The 14,991-nt window shown below is 43.5% G+C and overlaps 1 protein-coding gene across 1 annotated transcript in view; it reads left to right on the top strand.

The window, feature by feature from the left end:
• Positions 1 to 14,991, top strand: part of Clc (clathrin light chain) — a gene marked incomplete at its 3' end in the record, with an annotated part of 155,959 nt that overhangs the window by 119,054 nt on the left and 21,914 nt on the right. The window contains 1 exon segment of the mRNA XM_053787387.2: positions 6,560 to 6,598. Within this exon segment, the coding sequence (XP_053643362.2) occupies positions 6,560 to 6,598 (39 nt within the window).

The raw sequence follows: 14,991 nt of genomic DNA, 5'->3' as shown, positions 1-14,991 counted from the left end.
TCTCTGGCTCTATTACAAGTGTGGAGATTCACCCTCCTCCTCGTACTATGCCTTCCACCCCCGTCCCCTCCCAAGTTTCTCCCTCTTCTGCCACCTCCCAGGTTTCTGCCTCTTCTGTCCCCCCCCACACTTCATCTCCAGTCCCTTACACTCTTCCCTCCCCCTCTACTTTGGTACAGTCCATTACTGTCCCAATCTTTACTCACCCTCCTCCTTCTATCTCCAGTATGGTCTCCCATACATCTTTGAATTCAGAAACACTTGAAGCCATTTCAGAATATATTGCAGAGACTAAACCTTCAATGGACACTGATGCACTTCCTGTTTCTTCTCTTCCCTCTTCTCCATCTTCACAACCCCATTCTTCGCAACTCTCCGTTCCTTCACTACTTGAACATCTTCCAATGCCACCACACGTTGACTTTTCTAACCCCTCTAGTCCGTAGGTGCCTTTACCTACAGATTCCTGATATTTTCTTCATCGCCAATCATGGCCTATTTACAGTGGAATATCCGCGGCCTCAGGGGTAATCGGGGTGAGCTTCAGATGTTGCTTTCCAGGTTTTCCCCGGTTGGTGCTTGCTTACAAGAACCAAAATTACACTCGGCTGTTTTCCAACCTATCTCAGGCTATAATTTATTGTATTCTTCGGATCCTTTCTCAGATGGGACCTTTAATGAAAGTGCCCTTCTTCTACGCAATGATATTCCGTACTGTCAACTATTTGTCCATACCTCGCTCCATTACACTGCAGCCCGTATCCACTTGAATAAGTGGTTTACAATATGTTCTTTATATCTCTCTCCTTCTCGGGCATTTTCTATCCCAGACTTTGCCTTTCTTGTTTCATCCTTACCGCCACCACTTCTGTTACTTGGTGATTTTAATGCCCACCATTTCCTCTGGGGGGGGTCTCATTGTGACTCACGTGGCATCCAGTTGGAGGCTTTTCTCGCCTCTCACCCCCTCCATGTTTTAAATATGGGCACTCCCACCCATTTTCATCCTCGTACTCATACTCTCTCGTGCATCGATCTATCAGTCTGCTCTTCCTCCACTGCACTAGACTTCACCTGGTCTGTTCTACCAGACTTACATGACAGTGATCATTTTCCGATCATTCTTACTTCTCCTTCCAATTCACCACCTTTCCGTAGCCCTCGCTGGCAATTTGATCGGGCAAATTGGGATCTTTACTCACACCTCACTGCTTTTAGTGAGGTTCCTTCTTCATCCTCCATTGATGAGCTCCTACACATCTTCTCGACATCAGTTTATACCGCAGCTTCTCATTCTATACCCCAAACCTCAGGCAGGCATTCTCAGAAGTGCGTGCCTTGGTGGTCTCCTGCTTGTGCTCGTGCAGTACGCTTGAAACGTGCTGCATGGGGCAGGTACCGGTTCAATAGAACTGCTGAGAGACTTCTTGATTTTAAGCAGAAGCGTGCGATCGCTCGCCGTGTCATCCGTGAAGCTAAACGCAATTGTTGGCGAGACTGTTTCCACCATCACCTCTGCTTCTTCTATGAGTGCAGTCTGGAAAAAAGTGAGGAAATTGAGTGGTAAATACTCTCCTGACCCGGCTCCTGTTCTACGGGTCACTGGTGTTGATGTAGCAAACCCTCTCGACGTTGCCATTGAACTTGGCACACATCTGGTCCGTATTTCCCGAGGGCTCCATCTATGCCCCTCGTTTCTTTCCTCAAAGTCTGCCAGAGAGTTAGTACCCTTGGACTTTTCTTCTCTCAGAGAAGAACAGTATAATGTGCCTTTTACACTTCAAGAACTGGAGGCCACGCTCTCAGCTTGACGATCATCGGCAGCTGGGCCTGACGACATTCATATTCGTATGTTACAACATTTACATTGGTCAGCCCTTGTAGTCCTCTTACACCTCTTCAATCTTATTTGGGCACAAGGAGTTCTTCCCCAGCTGTGGAAATCTGCCATTGTTCTCCCTTTCCGCAAACCGGGTACTACAGGACATGATGCCTCCCACTATCGCCCCATCGCTCTTACTAGTGCAGTTTGCAAAGTGATGGAACGTCTCGTAAATCGACGTTTAATGTGGTATTTAGAGACACACAACAGTCTCTCCGCTAGTCAATATGGCTTTCGTAAGGGTCGTTCTACCATAGACCCCTTACTACGCTTGGATACGTATGTTCGTAATGCCTTTGCGAATAATCACTCAGTTATTGCCATATTTTTTGACCTTGAGAAGGCATATGACACAACTTGGAGGTATAATATTTTGGCCCAGGTCCATTCCTTAGGCCTCCGAGGCAATCTACCATCCTTCCTTAAGAACTTTTTAACTGACAGACATTTCCGTGTTCGAGTCAATAATGTTCTTTCCCCGGACTTCGTCCAAGCTGAAGGTGTCCCTCAGGGATGTGTTCTAAGCACAACACTTTTTCTCCTTGCTATAAATGATTTGGCCTCTGTTCTTCCACCCAATATTTGGTCATCACTCTATGTTGATGACTTCGCTATTGCTTGTGCAGGCGCTGACTGTCACCTTATTGCAGTTTCTCTCCAGCATGCGGTCGACCGTGTTTCCACTTGGGCCACCACGCATGGGTTTAAATTTTCAAGTACCAAAACTCGCCAAATTACTTTCACTAGACGCTCTGTTATCTCCGATCATCCTTTGTATCTCTATGGCTCCCGTATCCCCGAACGTGATACAGTCAGGTTTCTAGGCCTTCTCTTTGACCGTTGGTTATCCTGGAAACCTCACATTACCTCTCTGAAGGCAACTTGTCACAGCCGGCTAAACCTTCTTAAAACCCTTGCTCATCTTTCCTGGGGAGCTGATCGTCGAACTCTGCTTCGCCTACATTCAGCCCTCGTTTTATCGAAACTCGATTATGGTGACCAGATTTATTCCGCGGCCTCTCCTGCTACTCTCTCTAGCCTTAACTCTATCCATCACCAAGGATTACGTTTGTGTCTTGGTGCTTTTCGCTCTTCCCCTTTTGAGAGCCTCTATACAGAAGCGAATGTTCCATCCTTGTCTGATCGCCATGATGCCTATTGCCTTCGCTACTATGTACGCTCTCACGATCTACACAATCCTTCCATTTGTAGAATGGTCACCGATATTAGTAGACATTCTTTATTCGTTCGCCGCCCCTGTTTGCTCCGTCTCTTTTCTCTTCGCCTACATTCACTCTTGTCTTCCCTTCAGTTACCACCTTTATATGTTCATGTAGCATCTCACTTTTCCCTACCCCCCTGGGAAGTTCCAGCTGTTCGGGTGTGTTCTTTCTCACTCCCTTGCTCGAAAGCTCAACTGCCTACGGTGGCTTCCCGCTCTCTTTTTCTTGATCACTTCCACTCCCATTCTCATGCCACCGCTGTGTACACAGATGGCTCTAAGTCTTCAGATGGCGTCGGATTCGCAGCAGTGTTTCTGGACAGCGTCGTGCGGGGGCATTTACTATCTTCAGCTAGCATTTTTACTGCTGAACTGTATGCCATTCTTGCAGCACTTATTCGTATCGCATCTATGCCTGTGTCATCATTTGTAGTAGTCTCAGACTCCCTTAGTGCTCTACAGGCTATACGAAAATTTGATACATCTCATCCCCTAGTTCTCCGTATCCAACTTTGGCTACGCCGTATCTCTACCAAACATAAAGATATTGTTTTTTGTTGGGTCGACGTACAGGGCAATGAACAGGCAGACACTGCTGCGCGGTCAGCAGTACATGACCTACCGATTTCCTATCGAGGTGTTCCATTTCTGGACTATTTTGCTGCAATAGCTACCCACCTTTGCACCCGTTGGCAACAATGTTGGTCAACTCTGCTCGGTAACAAACTTCATTCTATTAAACCGAGCATAGGTTACTGGCCGTCTTCTTGTCATCAGTGCCGAGGTTGGGAGACCACTCTCTCCCGCCTTCGCATTGGCCACACTCGTCTTACTCATGGGTATCTCATGGCGAGGCACCCTGTTCCTCTCTGTGAGCAGTGTCAAGTTCCAGTATCGATTAGCCACATTCTGTTAGACTGCCCTCTCTATCAACGAGCACGCAGAATTTACCTCCAACGCCGTCTTCATTCTACTACTCTCTCTTTACCTTCCCTTCTTGCTGATGGACCCTCCTTTAATCCTGACTCTCTCATTGACTTCTTGACAACGATTGATTTACTCCACAAACTCTGATGATACTTTTTGCACTCCCCTCAGCCCTTTCTAGTTCAGTCTCTTGCTGCCCTTTACCCTTTCACCATCCACTACCCCGCTGTTATCCGTAACCTATTACTCATCCATCTCCCTTTTGCCACCTGATGCCCTCGCTTCCTTCCTGCCCTGCAGCGCTGTATAGTCCTTGTGGCTTAGCGCTTCTTTTTTATTATAATAATAATTGCAGTAGTCTGCATAACAGTAAATCTACTTTTTGTGTGAATAAAAATTCAAAATGGAGAGCAAGAGTATTATAACAGGGGCCTGGAAATGTGACTGATGAGCAGAGAAAATGTTATTTTGGTGCCAGGAATGTCTGCTTTGTTCATTCTGGACCCTATTTTGAAATTGACATATTTTCTAATTTGCATGAAATTGGCCAAATTGCCAATTTCTGACCACTTTATTGGGTAGTTAAAATCGGTAAATGAGCGGTTTCTCATACTCAATTGATAGAACAAATGGAGTTCTAAAGAAATAGCTATGAGTTTGGTTGACTGGAACAATGGAATTGGCCAAAAATAGGGCTCAGTGGGCGAAATCGCCGATGCGTAAATGTCGCCAAGGTCGCTAACTTCACGCGAGCGTAATTCTGTAAGTTTTCCATCAAATTTCGTACTTTTGGTGTCATTATCACCGGGAAAAGATTCTCTTTCATTTCATAAGATTTTTCAAATATTTTGTGACACCACGAGACACTTCAAGACTTGGGGTTGTGACAGTCAAAGGATTAAGGATTAATGGATGTCAATAACTTAGAATGTGGGGTATAATCAGTTGTACTGGTGGTGACAATACCAAATTTTAGAGGACCTAATATGATTGCCCAGGTGTGGTCAAGGGAAGATGCAAGGGACTTAGTGGTTCTCAGAGGTTTGGTTATTGATGGTATTAATCAGCAATTATACATGTTTAGGAAACCAGCAATGTTGGTCTGTAATAATTAATAGACAGCTCCTTATGTAACTGAGGTCTTGAAATTTCCCTTAGCACTCAACATCACCTTTAACCCCTCTAACCTTACCCGAGACAACACACCCCATCTTTCCATTTCTCCAGATTTATACACCCTCCCACTCATCCTATTTTGTTCCATCCTCTCTAAATGTCTAAACCGGTATGATACCCCAACTGAGTGCAAAAAATACAGTACATATTTAAATACACATGAAAATGTTACTAAAAAAAATTTGACTGCTTTTCCCACGACAGATAGGCTGGAAATGTACTTGAAACATTGCCAAGGTATGTAATCAGTGTTTACAAGTGGGGTTTATACCACTGGTATGAATGATTGATTGAACAGTATTTCAACATACATAACAAATTTTGTTATTGACTTTTCACACTTTGTATATGATGCCTACTAGATCAGCTAGAGTTTTTGGCATTATTTTGCCGTCTTGAACTTGGTAATGGCTGATTTTACGTAGATTCAGTTAGCGCTTGTGTTACAGTCAGCAAAGTAAGATTCCAATGTAATTTTGATAAGAAATGTGAATTACTAAGACTGGAATTCAGGATATTACCAAATATTAATTTTGGAGCACTCTGTATACTGCTGCTTCTCAGCAATGTACTCATTTACCAACGACTCAGACTTATGACGGGCTCTCTGACCTTTATGCATACCTAAATAATGTGTATTTGAGCTGATTTCCTCTATTCTGTTTATTACAATATACAGTACACTACTGTAAAAACATTTAAAAATATACTAAAAATGTTGTAAATGGTGCCAAGGTGACATTAAAACAATATCAAAGATAGATGACACAAACCCACTGCCATTATAGTATGTTCCTTGCTTAGCAATGAATTCATTTACTGATGTGGTCTCAGGAATGGAACTCCATCGTTAAGTGAAGAGAGGCTGTATTCTAGAAAACACATTAACATTTTCTTGAAACCAATGGTAGGGAAAAGAAGTAGCTAGAATTCCAGTTTATTATAAAGTTTAAGGCAACAAATCTTGTACATACAAGAAATCCTTAATTGGTAATCTCAGTGGCAAATAATTTTGTACTTACTTTATTGAAACCTAACCTGGCTTTTCCTTGTACAGTACTGCAGTATGTTGTATATAAGGCGTAATTACAATTTGGATAATTGAAAATCAGTCTGACCAAGATTTGGTTTCTGTTTCCAATACCCTATGGATACCTATCTCTACTTATTACTGTAAATATTTAATGTACAGTATCAAACATGCTAAGTTTATGATATGTAGACAGGTTGTTTGATGGCATTACCTTCTGGTCAATATAACTTTTTTATTATCAATGTGGGTGTGTGGGAGCCATTCTTTGTGGTGATGGATAAATACTTTGTCTATGCTCTGACACTTCTTGCCATTGCAGACCCAGCACCACCAGTGACCACGTCTGAACCTGACTTGGGTGAGTCTATAATGGCCACCTTAAGCCTGAGAGAAATAAATAAAACAAACATGCATGCTGGTTTTATATTGCTATTTTATATCCCTGCATATAATGGGGACAAATTTGTTTGCATCTTTTCGTCTCTGTATATGTTTTGTATGTAGATTCTTCATTTATTTACTCCAAATAAGTTTGTTTGCAGGATTCCACAAGAACCATCCAATGTGCAATCTTGAACAATTGCTGACTTCTTCATATGCATCCCTGGATTGCTTAAATACTTATTAAAATCATTGGTAAATGTAATTAATTAGGTCTTCTCATCTAGGATAGGCTGTAAATTTGATACACTTTCGTACAGTCATAATGCATAGCATCCCTGGTGAACCACAGTATTTTTGTTACTTCAAGGATTGTCAGTGAGTAGTTTATGAACCAGGGAGTTGAAGTTGCTCTACTTTCTTGGGTCAAATTGATCTCATTCCCTGGGTGCCTATGACCCCACTAGAAATTTATTGCTTCCCCATAAATATAATCGTACAGTAGCATTGATCTGGGTTTGGGACCATGCCTAGGTGGTGGTGATCCCTAAGTCGTCTTCAGATAACTTTCATATGCAATATTTAGTTATTTTTTTGACAGCTGTGATGCAGCAGTGAGGCGTCTTGGGTTTAGGAGCTGAGATGATAGTTATTATCTTACTAGTGGAGTTCTGGCAATTAGACAGCTGCATCAGTGTTTGTGTTGATTTCTTTGTTAATATGGTTTTTATGCAGGTACATAATTGTTTCAACTAAGAGGGTGGCTTCTTTCTTTCTTTCAACACACTGGCTGTATCCCACTGAGGCGGGGTGGCCCAAAAGGAAAAACGAAAGTTTCTCCTTTTACATTTAGTGATACATACAGGAGAAGAGGTTACTAGCCCCTTGCTCCCGGCATTTTAGTCGCCTCTTACAGCACACATGGCTTACGGAGGAAGAATTCTGTTCCACTTCCCCATGGAGATAAGAGGAAATAAACAAGAATAAGAACTAGAAAGAAAATAGAAGAAAACCCAGAGGAGTGTGTATATATATGCTTGTACATGTATGTGTAGTGTGACCTAAGTGTAAGTAGAAGTAGCAAGATGTACCTGAAATCTTGCATGTTCATGAGACAGAAAAAAGGACACCAGCAATCCTACCATCATGTAAAACAATTACAGGCTTTCGTTTTACACTCACTTGGCAGGACAGTAGTACCTCCCTGGGCAGGTGCTGTCTACCAACATACTACCTAGGAAGAGGGTGGCTAATAGCTAGATTAACCTTTAATGAGAAATTTGCACCCTCTAACTATTTAATGTAATCTACAAGGGCTGATCATAAAACCTTTGCATTCATTATCTTTTCTTCACAAAAATACAATTAGCTTCATTGAGTATTGTCCCTTGGTTACTTCTAGACATCGCCAAACTTACTGAGGCACTTAATGTATTACTAGTTTGTTTATGCCTTATGCATAGAATTTTTTCAGCTGATTGCATAGCCATTGATGAACTACTGTCACCACATCTGTGTTGAAACCCTGTCCTCCCAGGAATTTTTCAGAGGTCTGAACCAATAGAAATAGGGGTGAGATAGGGCTGTAATTTATAGTTTTGTCAGGAAAATTAATTCATGCAAAGACGTTTTGATCTGCCGTTGTATGTGGCAGCAAGTGGTAATTATTGAATCAGTGTTGTTAACAAGTGAAGTGCTGCAGTCATGGATGTTATGACTTGAATATATACTGCATGCATTGCTGTTTGTCTGAACTTAGGTTTGTTTTACCAAAATTATTACAGGACATTACTTAGTTTTTTGACTTTAATAATTTGATTGTCCCAAGTTTTTATACCAGTCAAAGGTTAATGCTTTAAAAAAAGATAATATAGCGGTTAATGTTGGAAGGTGCTTTATGTGCATATATAGTGGCAAGTACTGTTATTTGTTTATGCTTTAGTAGTGTAATGATCACTGTCTGCCTGCTGCTCTTTACTAGCTGCTGTAATGTGTTGTAATGATCATTGTCCTTGCCTGCTGCTGTGTCCTATTGTAATAATAATTGTTGAAGATTGAGATGCTTATGCAGCATATGGGACTTTTTATTAACCCTTTGACTGTCAGAAGCCCCTTTCTAAAACTGTCATTCTATGTTGAAAAATATTTGAAAAAAAAATTATTTTTTCTTATGAAATGATAGAGAATCTTTTCCCGATGGTAATGACACCAAAAGTACGAAATTTGATTGAAAACTTAGGGAATTGCGCTCCCGTGAAGTTAGCGATGTATACACATCGGCGATTTTGCCGACTTTGAGCCCTATTTTTGGCCAATTCCATTGTTCCAGTCGCCCAAACTCATAGCAATTTCTTTAGAGCTCCATTTTTCTCCTCTTCAAGTGGGGCTCCTTGGCGTGGTGAAGAGGCTCTTGGTCTGAGGAATTAGCCCTGTCGGTCTTCTTCCTCAGACCGAACCTAATTACCCCCCATTCTCCCCTCCCCTATCCCATCCTCCCCATCCTCCCCTTTTTCCATTCCTCCTCCTCCTCACCCCTCCCTTTTGCCCTTCCTCTTTTTGGCCTTTGGGATTTCTCCCACAGGCGCGCTAGTTCCTAGGTAGGGGAAAGGACACCGGGGTCCATCCCATTCCGTTGAGGTTCTTGGCGGTGGCGTAGTTTGCCGTGGAATCTGGATTGCCTGGGGATGTCCCGATCCCTCTCCGGTATCCCAGAGTAGCTTTGGGTGTCTTTCGGGCGACGGGTGTATCTCTGGAAGCCACCTTTCGGATTCCGGGGGTGGTGGCCGAAGGAGGTATGCTTTGTGGCGGATATCCGGCCGCCCTCTCTTTTGTCCACCGAGGTAGCTCGGCAGATGTGAGGTTGCTATCCCGGATTGCTGGTTTACTGGCATGAAGGGTAGGGTATGGCACGGGTTCCATGCTGCATCTGCGCTACTAGTGGTGTTGAGGTCCTCTTGGGCGCGGAGGGAGATTTCCGGCCCTTTCATTCCTCCTGAGAACTATTCCTCCCCGCTCCCCCCTTTTTTTATTCTTTTTTTATTTTTATTTTCTTTTCTTTCTTTTTTTTTTTCTTAAAAACAAAAAGCAAAGGAGTAACCTAACCATGGCAGCCCTAGTCCATGAACCTACTACCCCCGGGCCCCTTCTTGATACCGCACCCCATTCTGACCCTGCCTTGTGTTTAGACCACTCTTCGGACACTCCTGATGCCCCTGTACCTCTTGCTGGTGCTGTTTCCTCACCCGCTTCAGGTACCGGGGCTTCGACTGACTCCTTCGATTTGTCTGAACTCCGCTCTCCTTTGACTATGCTTCCGGCTTCTCCCTCTACAGTACGGCAATTTTTGAATCGCCCACCCATTTCACGCCGGACCAACTCCGGTCCTACTCCTAAACGCCAACGTCAATCTCCTGATGATGCTCCTTCGTTACCTTCCCATTCTACTCGGAAAAGACCGACACGTCAAGCACTCCCTCTCCACGCTCAGTTTCGGACCACACAATGGACTAAATTCTTTACTTTAAGACCGACTTCTTCTGCCTACCTTTCTGACCATAGTATTGGCAAAGTGCTCCTGCGTCATGTTGGTTGAGATATTTCATTTCATGCTCTCAAGAGTGGTATGCGCATCGTCACTGTCCAGAATGCTGCCCAAGCTCATGATCTTTCTCTCCTTTCGAATATCGATACTACTCCTGTCACTATTGAAAAACATCTTTCTCTCAATTCTTGTAGTGGTACTGTCATTTTGCCCCATACCATAGTCCAACAGAATTTCCAGTCATGTGGCAATGACATTTTTGAACAGCTGGAACTCCAGGATCTCCCAATCCTCAAAGTAGACACTTATGTCCTTCCTGCCCGGGGGCGGAGACGTTACCCTTGCAATGTGGCTCGTTTAACTTTTGACAGCCGAGAACTCCCGTCCTCTGTATATGTCGCGGGACATCGGTTACAAGTTCGAAAGGTGATACCTACACCGCAACAATGTAGAAATTGCTGGCGTTTTGGTCACCCAGCGAAATATTGCAGATCTATGGCCGAATGCCCAGTCTGTGGTGCCGACGACCATTCTAATACATCTTGCAGTCAACCTCCATCTTGCCTTAATTGTAATGAAGCTCACCCTTCGTACTCCCGCCGTTGCCAGGTCTACTTAAATGAACGTGAAATCTGTTGCCTCAAAGAGGCAGAAGGTCTCCCTTATGCTATGGCAGTTACTCATCTCCGCCTCCAAGGGAGACTACCCCGTGTTTCTTATTCTCGTGTTTCCAAACATCCCCCCACTTCTGGGGTCCCATCTTCTGCAGCCTCCTCTGTTGTTACCCCTCCCATAGCCACTACGGCATCTAATCCTTTTGCTGTCCTTGGCTCTGATGTCCCGACTACAACTCAGTCTGTTCTCACATCTTTGCGTCCTTCCTCACAAGCCCCAGTATCGACAAGACCTCGTACGACACCTAATACCAATCGCCCCTCTACTCAGAAGTCCAAAAAATCCACATTGCTCAAATCTTCTTTGCCCCTTCCTTCCCTTCTTCCACCTCCACACTTTACCTTTCCAGTCTCTGTACCTAGTTCTTCCCCTCTCTCTGGCTCTATTACAAGTGGAGATTCACCACCCTCCTCGTACTATGCCTTCCACCCCCGTCCCCTCCCAAGTTTCTCCCTCTTCTGCCACCTCCCAGGTTTCTGCCTCTTCTGTACCCCCCCACACTTCATCTCCAGTCCCTTACACTCTTCCCTCCCCCTCTACTTTGGTACAGTCCATTACTGTCCCAATCTTTACTCACCCTCCTCCTTCTATCTCCAATATGGTCTCCCATACATCTTTGAATTCAGAAACACTTGAAGCCATTTCAGAATATATTGCAGAGACTAAACCTTCAATGGACACTGATTCACTTCCTGTTCCTTCTCTTCCCTCTCCTCCATCTTCACAACCCCATTCTTCGCAACGCTCCGTTCCTTCGCTACTTGAATGTCTTCCAATGCCACCACACGTTGACTTTTCTAACCCCTCTAGTCCGTAGGTGCCTTTACCTACAGATTCCTGATATTTTCTTCATCGCTAATCATGGCCTATTTACAGTGGAATATCCGCGGCCTCAGGGGTAATCGGGGTGAGCTTCAGATGTTGCTTTCCAGGTTTTCCCCTGTTGGTGCTTGCTTACAAGAACCAAAATTACACTCGGCTGTTTTCCAACCTATCTCAGGCTATAATTTATTGTATTCTTCGGATCCTTTCTCAGATGGGACCTTTAATGAAAGTGCCCTTCTTCTACGCAATGATATTCTGTACTGTCAACTATTTGTCCATACCTCGCTGCATTACACTGCAGCCCGTATCCACTTGAATAAGTGGTTTACAATATGTTCTTTATATCTCTCTCCTTCTCGAGCATTTTCTATCCCAGACTTTGCCTTTCTTATTTCATCCTTACCACCACCACTTCTGTTACGTGGTGATTTTAATGCCCACCATTTCCTCTGGGGGGGTCTCACTGTGACTCACGTGGCATCCAGTTGGAGGCTTTACTCGCCTCTCACCCCCTCCATGTTTTAACCCTTTCAGGGTCCAAGGCCCAAATCTGGAGTCACGCACCAGTGTCCAAGAATTTTCAAAAAAAAAATTTGTTATTTTTTCTTATGAAATCGTAGAGAATCTTTTTGTGAAGGTAATAAAACAAAAAGTACGAAATTTGGTGGAAAATTGACGAAATTATGCTCTCGCAAATTTTGATGTGTCAGCGATATTTACGAATCGGCGATTTTGCCGACTTTGACTCCCATTTTAGGCCAATTACATTATTCCAATCAACCAAATTCTTAGCTATTTCACTAGTATTACTTCTATTCTATCGATTGAGCACAAGAAATCGCCAAGTCAACTGTTTCAACTACAAAATAAAGTGATCGGAAATTGTTAATTTGGCCAATTTAACACGAAGTTCAAAATATTCCAATTTCAAAATAGGGTCCAGAATAAACAATGTAGGCATTCCTGGCACTAAACTAACATTTCCTCTGTTCATTAGTCATGTTTTGAGGCTTTACAAATAAATTCCATTTTGATTTTTTATTCACATAATGAATTTTTATTCACACCAAAAAATAGAAGATTTACTGCTATGCAATACTGTAATAATTGTATAAATATCATCACCATATTTGTGAATGTATATTAGACCCACCAGCTGACGTGTATTAGACGTGTGAGGTCGTTTGTTTACTCTTGAATATCGGCAAAAATTTAACATTTCCGCTACTTTGAGCTCAGTTTCAAGCCATTTCCAGTGCTAAAACCAATCAAAATCATCTCTATTTCTGTAATATGTCTTCCATTCTATCAAATGAGACCAAGAAATCGCAAATACAACTATAAAAAACATACGAAAAAACACTGCAAAGTTGCTGTTTTAATCAAAAAATCATGATTTCAGTTTTTTTCTCTCATTATACACAGTGTGCTGCAGGATCTGTTTTATGTGGTGCACACATACCACATAGATGTATTCTCTCATATCTAGGCCCAAATGTACCACTCACAGTTTATCAGAGTGAGCTGAGCTCATGGCGTAGATCTACGGTTTGGACACTCACCATAAAGCCGTAGATCTACGGGACGGACCCTGAAAGGGTTAAATACGGGTACTCCCACCCATTTTGATCCTCGTGCTCATACTCTCTCTTGCATCGATCTATCAGTCTGCTCTTCCTCCACTGCACTAGACTTCACCTGGTCTGTTCTATCAGACTTACATGACAGCGATCATTTTCCGATCATTCTTACTTCTCCTTCCTATTCACCACCTTTCCGTAGCCCTCGCTGGCAATTTGATCGGGCAAATTGGGATCTTTACTCACACCTCACTGCTTTTAGTGAGGTTCCTTCTTCATCCTCCATTGATGAGCTCCTACACATCTTCTCGACGTCGGTTTATACCGCAGCTTCTCATTCTATTCCCCAAACCTCAGGCAGGCATTCTCAGAAGTGCATGCCTTGGTGGTCTCCTGCTTGTGCTCATGCAGTACGTTTGAAACGTGCTGCATGGGGCAGGTACTGGTACAATAGAACTGCTGAGAGACTTCTTGATTTTAAGCAGAAGTGTGCGATCGCTCGCCGTGTCATAGGTGAAGCTAAATGCACTTGTTGGCGAGACTATGTTTCCACCATCACCTCTGCTTCTTCTATGAGTGCAGTCTGGAAAAAAGTGAGGAAATAGAGTGGTAAATACTCTCCTGACCCGGCTCCTGTTCTACGGGTCGCTGGTGTTGATGTAGCAAACCCTCTCGACGTTGCCATTGAACTTGGCACACATCTGGTCCGTATTTCCCGAGGGCTCCATCTATGCCCCTCGTTTCTTTCCTCAAAGTCTGCCAGAGAGTTAGTACCCTTGGACTTTTCTTCTCTCAGAGAAGAACAGTATAATGTGCCTTTTACACTTCAAGAACTGGAGGCAACGCTCTCAGCTTGCCGATCATCGGCACCTGGGCCTGACGACATTCATATTCGTATGTTACAACATTTACATCGGTCAGCCCTTGTAGTCCTCTTACACCTCTTCAATCTTATTTGGGCACAAGGAGTTCTTCCCCAGCTGTGGAAATCTGCCATTGTTCTCCCTTTCCGCAAACCGGGTACTACAGGACATGATGCCTCCCACTATCGCCCCATCGCTCTTACTAGTGCAGTTTGCAAAGTGATGGAACGTCTCATAAATCAACGTTTAATGTGGTATTTAGAGACACACAACAGTCTCTCCGCTAGTCAATATGGCTTTCGTAAGGGTCGTTCTACCATAGACCCCTTACTACGCTTGGATACGTATGTTCGTAATGCCTTTGCGAATAATCACTCGGTTATTGCCATATTTTTTGACCTTGAGAAGGCATATGACACAACTTGGAGGTATAATATTTTGGCCCAGGCCCATTCCTTAGGCCTCCGAGGCAATCTACCATCCTTCCTTAAGAACTTTTTAACTGACAGACATTTCCGTGTTCGAGTCAATAATGTTCTTTCCCCGGACTTCGTCCAAGCTGAAGGTGTCCCTCAGGGATGTGTTCTAAGCACAACACTGTTTCTCCTTGCTATAAATGATTTGGCCTCTGTTCTTCCACCCAATATTTGGTCATCACTCTATGTTGATGACTTCACTATTGCTTGTGCAGGCGCTGACTGTCATCTTATTGCAGTTTCTCTCCAGCATACGGTCGACCGTGTTTCCACTTGGGCCACCACGCATGGGTTTAAATTTTCAAGTACCAAAACTCACCAAATTACTTTCACTAGACGCTCTGTTATCTCCGATCATCCTTTGTATCTCTATGGCTCCCGTATCCCCGAACGTGGTACAGTCAGGTTTC

This window comes from Cherax quadricarinatus, chromosome 39 (assembly GCF_038502225.1).
Source record: "Cherax quadricarinatus isolate ZL_2023a chromosome 39, ASM3850222v1, whole genome shotgun sequence".
Lineage (NCBI taxonomy): Eukaryota > Metazoa > Arthropoda > Malacostraca > Decapoda > Parastacidae > Cherax > Cherax quadricarinatus.
This window is presented reverse-complemented; position numbering and strand designations above follow the sequence as displayed.